Below are 14,683 nucleotides of genomic sequence, written 5' to 3' on the forward strand. Positions count from 1 at the left end.
TAAAGTAGAAATCACTGAAGTAAAAGTCACAATTCTTAATCTCCAGAAAAGGACCTTTTCTTAAATCTTAAATTTCTTTCCTTAAATCTTTTGTTGTTGTTGTTGTTCTCAAGATCTGTTTATTTACTTTTTAATATAAATTTATTTATTTTAATTGGAGGCTAATTACTTTATAATATTGTATTGGTTTTGCCATATATCAACATGAATCTGCCACGGGTGTAAACCTGTTCCCCATCCTGAACCCCCTGCCACCTCCCTCCCCATACCATCCCTCTGGGTCATCCCAGTGCACCAGCCCCAAGCACCCTGTATCATGCATCAAACCTGGACTGGCGATTGGTTTCACATATGATACTATGTATGTTTCAATGCCATTCTCCCATATCATCCTGCCCTCGCCCTCTCCCACAGAGTCCAAAAGGCTGTTCTATACATCTGTGTCTCTTTTGCTGTCTCACATACAGGGTTATCTTTACCATCTTTCTAGATTCCATATATATGTGTTAGTATACTGTATTGGTGTTTTTCTTTCTGGCTTACTTCACTCTGTATAATAGGCTCCAGTTTCATCCACCTCATTAGAACTGATTCAAATGTATCTTTTTAAATGGCTGAGTAATACTCCATTGTGTATATGTACCACAGCTTTCTTATCCATTCATCTGCTGATGGACATCTAGGTTGCTTTCATGTCCTGGCTATTATAAACAGTGCTGCGATGAACATTGGGGTACACATGTCTCTTTCAATTCTGGTTTCCTCGGTGTGTATGCCTAGCAGTGGGATTGCTGGGTCATATGGCAGTTCTATTTCCAGTTTTTCATCTTTCCTTAAATCTCGAGAAAAGGACCTAGATACTAAGGAAGAAGAGCGGGAAAGTAAAAGCAGTTACTGCTGCTGCTGCTAAGTCACTTCAGTCGTGTCCGACTCTGTGCGACCCCATAGACGGTACCCATCAGGCTCCACCGTCCCTGGGATTCTCCAGGCAAGAACACTGGAGTGGGTTGCCATTTCCTTCTCCAATGCAGGAAAGTGAAAAGTGAAAGTGAAGTCGCTCAGTCGTGTCCGACTCTTAGCGACCCCATGGACTACAGCCTACCAGGCTCCTCCCTCCATGGGATATTCCAGGCAAGAGTACTGGAGTGGGGTGCCATTGCCTACCCTCCATTTTTCCTTTTTTCTTAATTAAACTAAAATTTTCTGTAAACAACTCGTTTCCGTTGGTTTTGAGGAAAACTTGAGAGACAAGAAGAACCCCTAACTGGGGAAGACAGGAGAAGGGTATTACAAAATACCACCTCTTCTCTGGAGACCCTCCCAGCCCTTTGCCTTCCTGGGATTTGGGCAGTGACCAGGGCGCCACATTCTCTGAGGAACTTCTGCTCCTCAAACCCAGCTTATACCACCCTTAACCCTGGAGGTCGGCTTGCGAGCTTTGCATTCCTCCAGCCTGCCCCGCCTTCGCTGCGGAATAAGCGGGAGCCCCTGTACGAGACATTTCTCAGTCCTCCCGAAGACTTTCACCAAGAACTCTAGGATTAGGACTTAAAATTTAAACAAAACAAAACAAAACCCTAAGGAAGGCGGCACAGGGTTACGCTAAAAATCCACTTGGGACCCCCTGCAAGCCTCTTTTAGTGAACCACCGACCAAGAGCACGAATTCGATGTAATTAGTTGATCTGGGTCCCCAGGGAGGCGCCGGCCGCCCTCCTTAGTTCTGCCCAATGGCCCCGCCAGCTCGCTGCCGTGGGGTCCACTGAGGCTGGCACCTGGACAATTTGGGACCAGCCCTGTCACGCGCCCGGAGTCCCAGCGCACGGGCCCCGCCTATATGAGGCTCAGCCAATCGCGGGGCGTGCTAACGGGGGGCGGGGCTTGCCGAGCGCAGTCCCGGAGCCTTAAATGGGAGGTCTTGGTGCCCACAACCCAACTTTAGACGCCCCGGGATCCGGAGCCGCCGGTTGCGCCTGTGCGGCAGGCAGCCCTCGCCACAGGTGAGCGCCACGGGATGAGACATGGTGCGGCGGGGTCACTCCGGCTAACAGCGCGACTGCAGCCTTGGGGGTTGAGGGCTTGGGGAGGGGTTCCAGGAGGCGCCGGTGTGACAAGGCAGTATGACCCCCGCTAGCTGGACTGCAGAGCGTTTGTCGGCACCGCGTCTACATACTCTGTCAGCGGAGGGAGTTCGCTGGGCCCGCCCCTGGGCTGGGCCCGCCTGCAGCGCGGGAGGGTGGCTCGTCCGGGCCGCTGTTTGAGTCCCAGAAGAGCCTCACCCTGTCCCGCGCGGAAACTGGGGTCTCAGAGCTCTTTTTCTCCACCGACATCCATAGACTTCCCCTACTGTCCTTTTATAAATACTTGGGAATATAAATGTTTTTACTCCACCATAGTGGCTCAAAAAAAAAGATGGCCTTTTAGAAAGATTGGTTTAATCAGATACTCATTTCTTCTCCCTTCCTAGGTTTTTGAACATGAATCCTTCACTCCTCCTGACAGCCCTTTGCTTGGGAATAGCCTCAGCTGCTCCAAAATTTGACCACAGTTTAGATACACAATGGAAATTGTGGAAGACAGCACACAGGAAACCATACGACTTGGTTGGTAACATCTGAAACTGTCCATCTGAAACCCTGCAGAGAATGGTCCATGCTGTTGGGAGTTTATGGCAGATAGTAGTCTCTTGAGGCTGGCTCTTGTCAGGGCAGTAACTTCATGGCACCTGTCACTGAGTACACTGTGGGCATTTGTCCTGTCATGTGGGCGCTGGAGAACAGCTCCCAAGAGTATAGAGCCATCTCTGGCCATGGTCTCTCTTCCTCTTTATATACAAATCCACTTGGTGACGGTATGTGCTGTCGCTTCAGTCGTGTCCAACTCTGTGACCAGGCTCCTCTGTCCATGGGATTTTCCAGGCAAGAATATTAGAGTGGGTTGCCATACCCTCCTTCAGGGGATCATCCCAACGCAGGGATTGAATCTGTGTTTCTTGCATCTCCTGCCTTGGCACGGGAGTTCTTTACCACTTAGCACCACCTGGTGAAGCCCTTGGTGAGTTGGTTTTAAATAGAATAAAAGAATATAGGCTACCTGTTTGCTTCTAGAATGAAGAAGGATGGAGAAAAGCGGTGTGGAAGAAGAATATGAAAATGATTGAGCTGCATAATCAGGAATACAGCCAAGGGAAACATAGCTTCAGCATGGCAATGAATGCCTTTGGTGACATGGTGAGTGTGGCATGAATTTTTTGTGCCTTCCCTGCTTAACACTTTAGCAAAATAACCTCTTGCTTTTCAACATTCTATTTCCTTTTCCTTGAAGACCAATGAAGAATTCAGGCACACGATGAATGGCTTTCAAAGGCAGAAGAACAAGAAGGGGAAAGAGTTCCATGAAACTATCTTTGCTTCGATTCCTCCATCCGTGGATTGGAGAGAGAAAGGCTATGTAACTCCTGTGAAGAATCAGGTATGATGGTACTCAGCAAATCTCTCTCCAAGAGTAAAGCCAAATAGGAGTTGCCATCCTTGCTATGATACACTGTGCTGCTGCTGCTGCTGCTGTCGCTTCAGTCGTGTCAGACTCTCTGCGACCCCATAGATGGCAGCCCACCAGGCTCCTCTGTCCCTGGGATTCTCTAGGCAAGAACACTGGAGTGGGTTGCCATTTCCTTCTCCAATGCATGAAAGTGAAAAGTGAAAGTGAAGTTGCTCAGTCGTGTCCAACTCTTAGCGACCCCATGGACTGGAGCCTACCAGTCTCCTCCATCCATGTGATTTTCCAGGCAAGAGTACTGCAGTGGGGTGCCATTGCCTTCTCCGGACACACTGTGCAACAACATGCCATTCACTAGGTTTTAAAAGCATTTCCATATATATGGGCTACTGTCCAAGTCTTGCTATTTGTTTTGTAACTTATGCTTTTAAATTTTGTTTTCAGGGTAAATGTGGTTCTTGTTGGGCTTTTAGTGCCACGGGTGCTCTTGAAGGACAGATGTTCCAAAAAACTGGCAAACTTGTTTCACTGAGTGAGCAGAACCTGGTGGACTGCTCTCAGCCTGAAGGCAATCGGGGTTGTCACGGTGGCTTCATAGATAATGCCTTCCAGTATGTTTTGGATGTTGGAGGCCTGGACTCAGAGGAATCTTATCCATACACTGGATTGGTAAGAGGAGCTCCTTGTAATCAAAGTTGAACACTTTAGGGGAAAATAGATATCGTGTTTAGAATCCACATTTTAGATTGTAGAATCTTTATCTGCAGACTGTCAGAACTGTCATTAAAATAGTTAGCCTTGCACAGTTCTCTGTTTAGCTACTTACCATGTGTTCATGCTGTCGCTTCAATCATATCCAACTCTGTGTGACCTTTTGGACTATAGCCCACCAGGCTCCTCTCTCCATGGAATTCTCCAGGCAAGATTACTGAAGCGGGTTGCCATGTCCTCCAGAGGATCTTCCTGACCCAGGGATCGAACCTGCATCTTTCATGTCACCTGTATTGGCAGTCAGGTTCTTTACCATTAGTGCTACTTGGGAGCCCAGATAGTTACCATAAAGCTGTTAATGTTTCTATTGAATGTGGAAATATACATTTGTTGTTGTTGTTTAGTCACTCAGTCGTATCTGACTCTTTTGCAACCTTTTTGGGCTCCAAAATCACTGCAGATGGTGATTGCACCATGAAATTAAGAGACACTTACTCCTTGGAAGAAAAGTTATGACCAACCTAGATAGCATATTCAAAAGCAGAGACATTACTTTGTCAACAAAGGTCCATCTAGTCAAGGCTATGGTGTTTCCAGTGGTCATGTATGGATGTGAGAGTTGGACTGTGAAGAAAGCTGAGCGCCAAAGAATTGATGCTTTTGAACTGTGGTGTTGGAGAAGACTCTTGAGAGTCCCTTGGGCAGCAAGGAGATCCAACCAGTCCATTCTAAAGGAGATCAGTCCTGGGTATTCTTTGGAAGGACTGATGCTGAAGCTGAAACTCCTTTGGCCAAATACTTTGGCCACCTCGCAAAGAGTTGACTCATTGGAAAAGCCTCTGATGCCGGGAGGGATTGGGGGCAGGAGGAGAAGGGGACAACAGAGGATGAGATGGCTGGATGGCGTCACCGACTCGATGGACATGAGTTTGGGTGAACTCCGTGAGATGGTGATGGACAGGGAGGCCTGGTGTGCTGCAATTCATGGGGTTGCAAAGAGTCGGACACGACTGAGTGACTGAACTGAACTGAACTGAACTGAGACTATAGCCTGCCAGGCTCCTCTGTCTGTGGGATTTACTGGGCAAGATTACTGGAGTAGGTTGCCATTTCCCCTCCAGGGGATCTTCCCAACCCAGGGATCAAACCCCTGCCTCCATGTCTCCTGCCTTGTAGGGATCAAACCCCTGTCTCCTACCTTGTAGGAGTAAAGGTGGATTATTTACTGCTGAGGCACCAGGGAAATATACATATCATTCTTTATAAGTACAAATTTCTCCTGAGTAAAGGTTTCTTATGGGCAGGTAGATTGAGAGTGTTTGATTGCATAGACACAAGCTAATTTTTTCCATTTCAAAACAGCCAATGGCATTCCATCTCCTGGGATTCTTTGTAACAAACTTGACTTGGAAATCATTAAGCTGCAGAATGTCTTGAACTCATATACCCCAGGAGGAGGATGGTATTAATCAAGCCTCTTCCCCATTACCTTTAAAAGGTTGGCACCTGCCTTTACAATCCCAACAATTCTGCTGCTAATGAAACTGGTTTCGTGGACCTCCCTAAGCAGGAGAAGGCTCTTATGAAGGCAGTGGCAACTTTGGGTCCCATCTCTGTTGCTGTAGATGCACACAATCCATCTTTCCAGTTCTACAAGTCAGGTAAGTATTTGTCTATCTTGAAATTTAGGCAGAAAAATTGGAAAATCACCATGACATACAGCAAAACTGACTCTTTGGTATGTAGAATTCAATGTAAAATTTGAAGGTCTATAGATTTAATATAGTTGTTAATGTTAGTATTTGTACCTGATGTGTCCATTTGACATTACTTGAACCATGTCCCCATGATTTTAAGCACTTCATAAATATATTTGAATGGCTACTTAATTTGATTCATATAGCTTAATTTACTTTTTTCCAGTTGTGTGTGCTCAGTTGTGTCCATAACTCTTTGCAGCCCCATGGACTGTAGTCCACCAGGCTCCTCTGCCTGTAGAATTTTCCAGGCAAGAGTGCTGAAGTGGGTTGCCATTTCCTACTCAAGGGGATCTTCCCAAACCAGAGATCGAACCCACGTCTCGTGAGTCTCCTGCATTGGCAGGCAGATTCTTTACCACTAGCACCACCTTGAAAGTCCTATTTACGACTGTAGCCACCCAGAGTTTCAACTGTTAGACCTTTGAAATTTTCCAAAGAATTTTGCTACTGTAATTAAAACCAGAAAGAACTTCTTGGCTGAAGTAATCTTGTGTTGTGTGCTATTTCCCTAGACTGAATGTCTTGAAAGTAAAATGATAAGATTTTAAGGAGTGTTCTTTTATGTCTCTTGACATGTTGTTTACAAAAGAGAGTATGCCGTTTGTATATCTGCCAGTGTTAGATGAGGGCCTGGATCCCTAGCCTAGAATGAAAAAAAAAATCTTGTTTTTAAATCTTATCTAGATTTATATCATTTAGCTTAATTTTGAGATGTCTTCTTACCCTGATTAATAGACTAGGTCACTTGGAGGTCTTCACCCCAACATTGTATTTTATTTTCCCAGGCATTTATTATGAGCCAAATTGCAGCAGTGAATCCGTGGATCATGCTGTTCTGGTAGTTGGCTATGGCTTTGAAGGAGCAGACTCAGATGACAATAAATATTGGCTTGTCAAAAACAGGTATAAAATGCCCCAAATACTTATATTTGAGGTTGAAAAGGGGAGTCCTTTTTGGAATCAGCATTTGAATTCAGGTCCTCAAATCCTTAAGTACACTTCTGAAGTCTTATGCCACTTAGGATGATCACAGGCATATGAATGTTTGATTATAACATTAAGATACTGTCTGAAGTTGCCTAAGGTATTGATGTAGTTTGGGTATCATCTCATTTCTAAATCCAAACATTTTTTAAATTCTAAAACACATCTGGCCCCAAGAGTTTCTTTTTTACGTCTCTAATTTTATAGTTTTGTGAAAGGTTTGGGATAGAAGTTATGTATACATTTAGAACTCAACCATGAACAAGAACAACTGCATTTCTTGCTTCTTTCTGAATCTGTCTTGACCTCTGGTGCACTGTTTAAATATTAATAAATATAAATGTGTTTGATTCTTCATATAAAATGAAAACCTTCTCTTCTTTCAGCTGGGGTGAACATTGGGGCATGAATGGCTACATAAAGATGGCCAAAGACCGGAACAACCACTGTGGAATCGCCACCATGGCCAGTTATCCTACTGTCTAAATGTCAAAGGCTGGATTAAGAACAATATCCAGAGGAAGGATTTTCTCTTAAAACTGACCAGACTTTATTGTGTGGGAATGAAAGACTTGAATCATTGAAGATCCAAGTTGTGATCTGAATTCTGTGACCTTTTACACTGGTGAAATGTTACCACTTCTTTCACTACTGTTGTAAATATGTTTGTATGATCAACTTGCCTAATGAATTTTGAACTTTTATGTTTTAAAAGGATGTATACAGTTTTACCTTTTAAAATAAAACTTTATTTCAGAATAGAGGTGGCTTCTTTCTGTTTTTAATACATTACATTTTTAGAGTAAAAAACATAATTGGGCTCTTAAGACACAACTGATTATTTTTTGTTGTTGTTTAGTTGCTAAGTCACGTCCGACTCTTTTGTGACCCCATGGACTATAGTCCACAAGGCTCCTCTGTCCATGGAATTCCCCAGGCAAGAATACCAGAGTGGGTTGCCATTTCCTTTTCCAAGGGGATCTTCCCAACCCAGGGATCAAACCCACGTCTTCTGCATTGCAGGTAGGTTCTTTACCTCTGAGCCACCAGGGAAGCCCCTAACTGAATGTGCCAGTGGTCTATTAGGAAAATGGCTGTATGGCCTTCTGGTTCTTATAGTTATCAATATGCAGATCTTATGTTAGCTGCCCATTGACTGTGTCTGACATCCCTTGAATAGAGCAAAATTTGACAATCTAAAGGACAAGGGTAAGTCGTTTTGTACAAGAGTTATTAAAAAATCAAATCAAAACAAAGCTAGCTTGGATTCTCTTTTGAGCCTCCTAGATTACTGAATGTGTCTCATACTCTGGCCAGTCGTGTTTCTTGACCGGCCAGAGCACTGTTGTGGCTCTCCTAGACTGTTAGGTCCCAGTCTGGAGTTTTCAGGGAGTGCAAACATGAAGTTAAAGGGTGGCTGCTTCAAAATCTGGCCCTTGTGTCCATCCAGACTCCATACAGAGTGCAGGGCTCTGAGGGCAGAGAGGGTGGGAGGGCAGACCCTGCGCAGGCCGTCATCACCATTGGACAGGGTATCAAACAAACAGCCTCCCGAGGGCTCAACCTCCCTTCCCCACCCCAACTCAGGGGGAGGGGAAGCAGCTGCCACCAGAGCCTATGTTGGTGAAGTTTTCCGCTCAGCACAGAACAAACATCAGTGGTGAACCCGAGGGCATCTGGCATCAGAATCAGGTCGAGAAGAGTGAGATTGCTGGGGTCACTGAGCCAGGATTTGATGGGGATGACCTTGGCTGGCTTCTGTACACCCTGGGGAGTCATGCAGGATCACAGTGCTGGAGAAGTCACTGTGGACCACAGAGAGTGTCCTGGAGGTAGTGGCCAGATTCCCAAGTGCAGTGCCGTCTGCAGTATTTCCAGAGTGCTTCTGCTATTATCCAGTGCATCAGCCACAGTAGAGCCCCGAGTCTCCACGCTTGCTGTGACCACCACCAGCTGGGACCACTGGCTCACCTCTTCCAGGAAGGAAGCCACATGGGGCCTCTTAACTACAAAATCCCAAGGGGATGTTTGTCTATTGCCACCTCCAGAATGAAGTCAGGAGGTGTTCCAGGTGGACTGTGGGCCTCAGGACCCCATGAAAAGGGGACTGAGTAACACCAGGATCTTCCCCTTCACCTGGCTTGGCCGATTCCGGGACACATGACCGCCGGATCCCTGGCGGGGGGAACGCGGTAATGGGACGGGGTCGGGGGTGGGTGCCAAGGGGGCGGAGTCCCAAGTGGCTGAAGAAGATGCAGAGAGGGGCATGGAAGGGGCGGCTCAGAAAGCCACCCATGACAAGTCATCTTTCTGATGACTTAGAAAGTCCAGTAGAACAGGGAGCTGGGGGACAGATGTGGGCAGCCCACTGGGGCCCACGTGGGCTGGGAGTGGTACCAACGGCTTCGCGGAGGTTGCCGGCAGGGCTGAGACAAGTGGTGCTACAGTGGGGTCCTCTGAGACCAGGCGGGAAGGGGATGAAGAATTGAGGAGCTAGGGAGAAGGGACGGAAGGTTAAGGAAGGGGGAGGGGCAGGGGGAAGCAGGGGGTGGCCTGCTGCGCAGGTGTGCTAGGGCACTGCCCTCAGGAAAGACGGTAAATTGTTCTCATAAGGAAATAATTCACATTTTGGAAAAGTGAACACACATGCATATGATTTCCAATCAAGAAAAGGGCCTTAGAGGTCATGATCGTTTGGCCCACAATGTTATAGGCTATAACTGTGAAAAGCAATGTCCCAGGGCCTGTTTCTGGTGCAACTTGCCGGACTTCTAGTGAAGACAACGTGGCTACTTTGCAAAAGACCCAAAGCATTGCCAAGAATGTTTGTTTTCACATCCATAAGCAATGAGGGACAAGCACCCACTTTGGAGACTGGGCTTCAAAAGTAGTCTGGTGGCCTCAGAGGTGGACAATAGGTGAATATCAAAAGTGATTGTCTGAAGCCTAATTTACGTCTAGGTCCCTAATTCCTGAATTTGATTTTAAAAAGAAAAACCCTACATTCTGCAGGCTAAGGAAACACATAGTATTTACTGTCTTTGGGTTTAAAATTATCATATTCCTACTCAGGGAAATAAAAAGCAAGTGGAAGCATTCAGTTAATAGAATGCTATGAGGACGTGAAGTGGAGCACAGCTAGGGTCTCAGCCCACGAAACTTCCAGCAGTCTCTGGTCAAGTCCATCTGCACTGGACTGTGTGTCATGCTGGAGCTTCAGTGTGGCCACAGGTGCTTACATTTCCAACTTCCTGACCCAAAATGACAGATGTGTTTGGAGTAAAAGTCTGTGGGTTTTGAGATAGCATGACCCAGTGTAGCCACAGGAAAATTTGGGAGGCTCCCAATCTGAGCCCCTTCGACCGGTTGGGGCCAGATTGAGACACCAGAATTGTAGCATCCTCTGTGTCCTGGTGATGCTGTGGACGAGACATTTCCAATCCTGAGGAGGAGATGGTGCTATTCGAGGGAGGTGGTTGAAACACCAGAAGGGAGAGAAACCTAACGTGGACCCAGAGGGTCCAGTCAATGTTATGGTTGTGTTGTTTAGAGACTAAGTCATGTCCACCTCTTTTGCGACCCCCTGCACTGTAGCCCACCAGGCTCTTCTGTTCATGGAATTCTCCAGACAAGAATACTGGAGTGGGTTGCCATTTCCTTCTCCAGGGGATCTTCCCAACCTAGGGATCAAACCTGGGTCTCCTGCAATGCAGGCAGATTCTTTACCACTGAGCCACCAGGGATGCCTGAGTCGATCAATAATATAGGATAAAAGGGTGGGTGTCTGAGCATAGAATTCCCAGGTCAGAACCCTTAGAAAAGAGAAATGACATTTAGAGAAAGTGGGAAGTGATTAGATTAAGGTGCAGGAGATGGGGATTTTTAGGTTTTTAGGACACAGGGGAACCAGTGGGGCATGCAGTGAAAAGACTATTCTGGTTATTTATTACTGTAAAAATAAACTATAAGGAAACACAGCAGTTTGGGAAAAAAAAAAAAACAACTATCTTTCCAACTTCCTGACTGAGCTTAACTACACTGTTTTCCATTGGAAGTCTTTCGTGCTTTCAGGAATCGCTAGCAGTTCTGACAGGCTGACATCCAAGCAGGCTCACTCATGTGGCTATCCTAGATGCTGTTGCAGTCTGGGCATTCAGCCCTGGCTGCCAACCAGAGTACCTACATGGACCTCCCCGTGACCTGAACTCCCACGGCATGAAGGCTGGCTCGGAGAGGAACATCCCGAGAGAACAGGCCAGGATGCCTAACGAGAAACTGCGAGGCTTCTTTTGACCTGATCTTAGTTCCAAGTGCAACCTCTGCTGCTTCACTGTATTCACAGCATGTTGCTCGGGTTCCAGGGGAAGGGGTTGACAGTCCACCTCCTGGTGGGGCAAGGCAAGGTCACTTAGTAGAAGAGCATGTGGGATGGAAGATGTGGTTGCAGCCATCCTTGGAAAATGCTATCTGCCACCTTCAATCTCTGAAAGTCCACTAGAAAGGACTGCCTTAGTGTCTGTCACCTTGCTTCACTATGACAGGCTAGTTCATACTGCTTTCATGTAACCTTGGAAGCACAGCCCAAGACTCTAAGAAAATGCCTAGGTGCTGATATGAATGCAAATGTGAAGACTTCTCAGACATCAGATAATTAAACAGATATTAGAATCTTCTGCAACATTCAAAGACATTTATACTTGTTTAAAATCTGAAAAGTTTGAAACAGTATCTGTCGTAAAAGCTTTTTAAAATAAGCCAATTGACATAAATCAAATAAAGCTGAAAACAAATTTTTATTTTAGACAAATGTTGCCATATTAGTAAGCCAAGGATATTGCAGCCATCAACCCCTCAGCCACTAAAAGCTGCCACCAACTGTGAACCTGAGGGGATTCGGGATGGAGAAAAACAGGATACCAGACCTAGATAATTAAGGTGCAAATCAAAGAACTAATTGCAGGGAATATAGATTCTGGCATCTCCCCAAACATAGAAAAGCACTAAAGTAATTAACTGACTTCCCTCATGGCTCAGAGGATAAAGAATCTGCCTACAATGCAGGAGACCTCAGTTCGATCCTCAGGTTGGGAAGATCCCTAGGAGGAGGGGCATGGCAACACACTCCAATATTCTTGCCTGGAGAATTCCCATGGTCAGAGGAGCCTGGTGGGCTACAGTCCAAGGGGTCTCAAAGAATGAGATGCAACCGAGCGATTAAGTACACAAAGTAATTAACACTTATCTTTTGATGTTCTGACTGTGTGTTAGTCACTCAGTCGTATCCAACTCTTTGCGACCCCATGGATTATAGCCTGCTAAGCTCCTCTGTCCATAGAATTTTCCAGGCAAGGATACTGGAGTGGGTTGCCATTTCCTTCTCCAGGGGATCTTCCTGATCCAGGGATTGAACCTGGGTCTCCTAACTTGCAGGCAGTTGCTTTACTGTTTGAGCTTCTAGGGAAGCTACCTGGGGTATTTTTTTATTTGTTTGTTTTGTTTTTTGCAAAAACTCCTATATATCCTGGCTCCTTCCTTACCTCTTCAGAACAGTCATTCAGAGTTACCTGAGAGGCTGGCTGTCCTGCTTAAGTCTGTAAGTAAAGCATAATTCCCAACTTTTAGGTTGTGCTTTTTTTTCCTTCTTCAGTTGACACAATAATCTGGTCTGAAACATAAACTTACTATCAGAAGCTGAAAAGTCAACAGAGGATTCCTCCCTAGAGCCCTCAGGGGGGATATAGCCCTGCAGACACTTTGGCTTGGAATTCTGGCCTCCGGGAGTGAGAGAGTAAATTCCTATGACTTTAAGCCATAGCATGTGGTGTATGTCAGCCCCAGTGCAGCTCTGGCCTGCGCAGCTCACCTGTGCTCTCCTCCGCAGCCCAGACAGCCCAAGAGGACTCATTGGCTCAGGACCACCCGAGATGAGTCAGACCTGCTGAACACAGAGGGATAACATCAGGAATCTCTCAGCTCATATCCCTCTTAGCCTATCCTTGCAATTCTTCAAATGGTACCGACCACAAGGCAATAGTCGGCTAAGACAGGAGAAGCTGAAGAAACCCTACATGACTTAGCAGTGGATTTAACGATCAGCAAGTGGAAAAAAAGGGACAAGAAGTTTGGGTATCTTTTCCCTTCCTTACAAGTCCTCTCTCATCTAAATCAAGCACTGGTCAGTGTTTCAAACCAGAGATAGTCGATACCTCATAGAAAGACATTCTCACACATTAAAATGCACTGAAAACAAGCTTTGCTTCCTTCTCTTTGTATTTAACATGAGAATTAAAGTTATTAACTTGAAAATTAATGTCTTCTTTACTCACTGGCACCACTTTTACTTGATAACATCAAATGTTTCCTGTTTTTCTCTGTGAGGGAGGAAAGATCATAAGAAGGATATGAAGGAAACATGGGAGTTGATGCAATAAGACTTAATATTAACAATATAAATGCTGCTAAAAAAAAGTGGTCGTGACACAAAATGGCCTAACTCATGCTGGGGAATACTTTTATGGTCTTTTTTGACACTAAATTCCTGATCTCTAGTAATAGGAGTCTTTCTCTGACTCCTGGGTTGACTTTTGTTTTCCTTTGGTAGGAGGTAGTCCTGGCCTGCACTTACTGGCCCACCTCCCTCATTCTCCCTGGATGTCTCAGGAGCCTTTTGTCACATGACTTTTGTCACAGACTGTCATACTGGCCTGAGTATCATTCTAACTTCTGAGAAGAAGATAGCTTCCTGGAGATAAGCTGCATTCCCAAACAAAAAACCCTTGTGTTTCTGAGAAACTCTTTTGTTAAGGAACAGGCCAGAAAACATGGTCTCAGGTGGAGTTAACTATTCACCTGGTGAGAACCAGAACTTACCTTTTATCTACTCACTTTTCCATCTATCAAATGTGCACCAGTAAATCAAAACTACAGCGAGGTCACACTGGTCAGAATGGTCATCATTAAAAGTCTACAAATAACAATTGCTAGAGAGGGTGTGGAAAAAAAAGAACCCTTCTACACTGTTGGTGGGAAGGAAATTTGGTACAGCTACTATGAGAACAGTATGGAGGTTCCTCAAAAAACTAAAAATAGAGTTATCATATGATCCAAAAATCCCATTCCTAGGCATATGTACAGACAAAAGTATAATTATGTCCTTACCCAGAACTAAAATTAAAATAACCCCTGGTAGTACTGTTCTCCCCTCCCCTGATTTATTTTTCCCATAGCATTTACCACCATCACGCTATTACATTTTATTTGTTAGTTTCGTTTACTGTGTCTCTTCCACACAGCAGCATTTAGTCTATACAGAGGTCCACACAGAGACAAGGGGTTCTGTTTTGTTCACCTCTCTATCCTCAGCCGGAGAAGGCAATGGCACCCCACTCCAGTACTCTTGCCTGGAAAATCCCACGGACGTAGCAGCCTGGTAGGCTGCAGTCCGTGGGGTCGAGAAGAGTCAGACACGATTGAGCGACTTCACTTTCACTTTTCACTTTCATGCATTGGAGAAGGAAATGGCGACCCACTCCAGCGTTCTTGCCTGGAGAATCCCAGGGACGGGGGAGCCTGGTGGGCTGCCGTCTATGAGGTCGCACAGAGTCAGACACGACTGAAGTGACTTAGCAGCAGCAGCAGCAGCTATCCTCAGTGCTGAAGACAACAACTGGCACAGAGTAGGCACAAAATATTATCTGCTATCCGGACAAATGAATAACCAATGTACCCACA

The 14,683-nt window shown here is 45.6% G+C and overlaps 1 protein-coding gene and 1 pseudogene across 1 annotated transcript; one reads left to right on the top strand and one right to left on the bottom strand.

Moving 5' to 3' along the window:
* The first annotated feature begins 1,871 nt into the window (after window positions 1-1,871).
* CTSL (cathepsin L) lies at window positions 1,872-7,715 on the top strand. Its single transcript, XM_061426098.1, has 8 exons — window positions 1,872-1,999; window positions 2,467-2,602; window positions 3,107-3,229; window positions 3,324-3,470; window positions 3,942-4,166; window positions 5,707-5,869; window positions 6,754-6,871; window positions 7,339-7,715. Exons 1-8 carry the CDS (start codon window positions 1,908-1,910, stop codon window positions 7,436-7,438), a joined length of 1,104 nt encoding a protein of 367 aa, XP_061282082.1. The 5' UTR covers window positions 1,872-1,907; the 3' UTR covers window positions 7,439-7,715.
* A 659-nt stretch (window positions 7,716-8,374) lies between these two features.
* Window positions 8,375-9,248, bottom strand: LOC133253494 (CTD nuclear envelope phosphatase 1-like; annotated as a pseudogene).
* Between the last annotated feature and the right edge of the window lie 5,435 nt (window positions 9,249-14,683).

The sequence above is a fragment of the Bos javanicus genome, chromosome 8 (genome assembly GCF_032452875.1).
Source record: "Bos javanicus breed banteng chromosome 8, ARS-OSU_banteng_1.0, whole genome shotgun sequence".
NCBI lineage: Eukaryota > Metazoa > Chordata > Mammalia > Artiodactyla > Bovidae > Bos > Bos javanicus.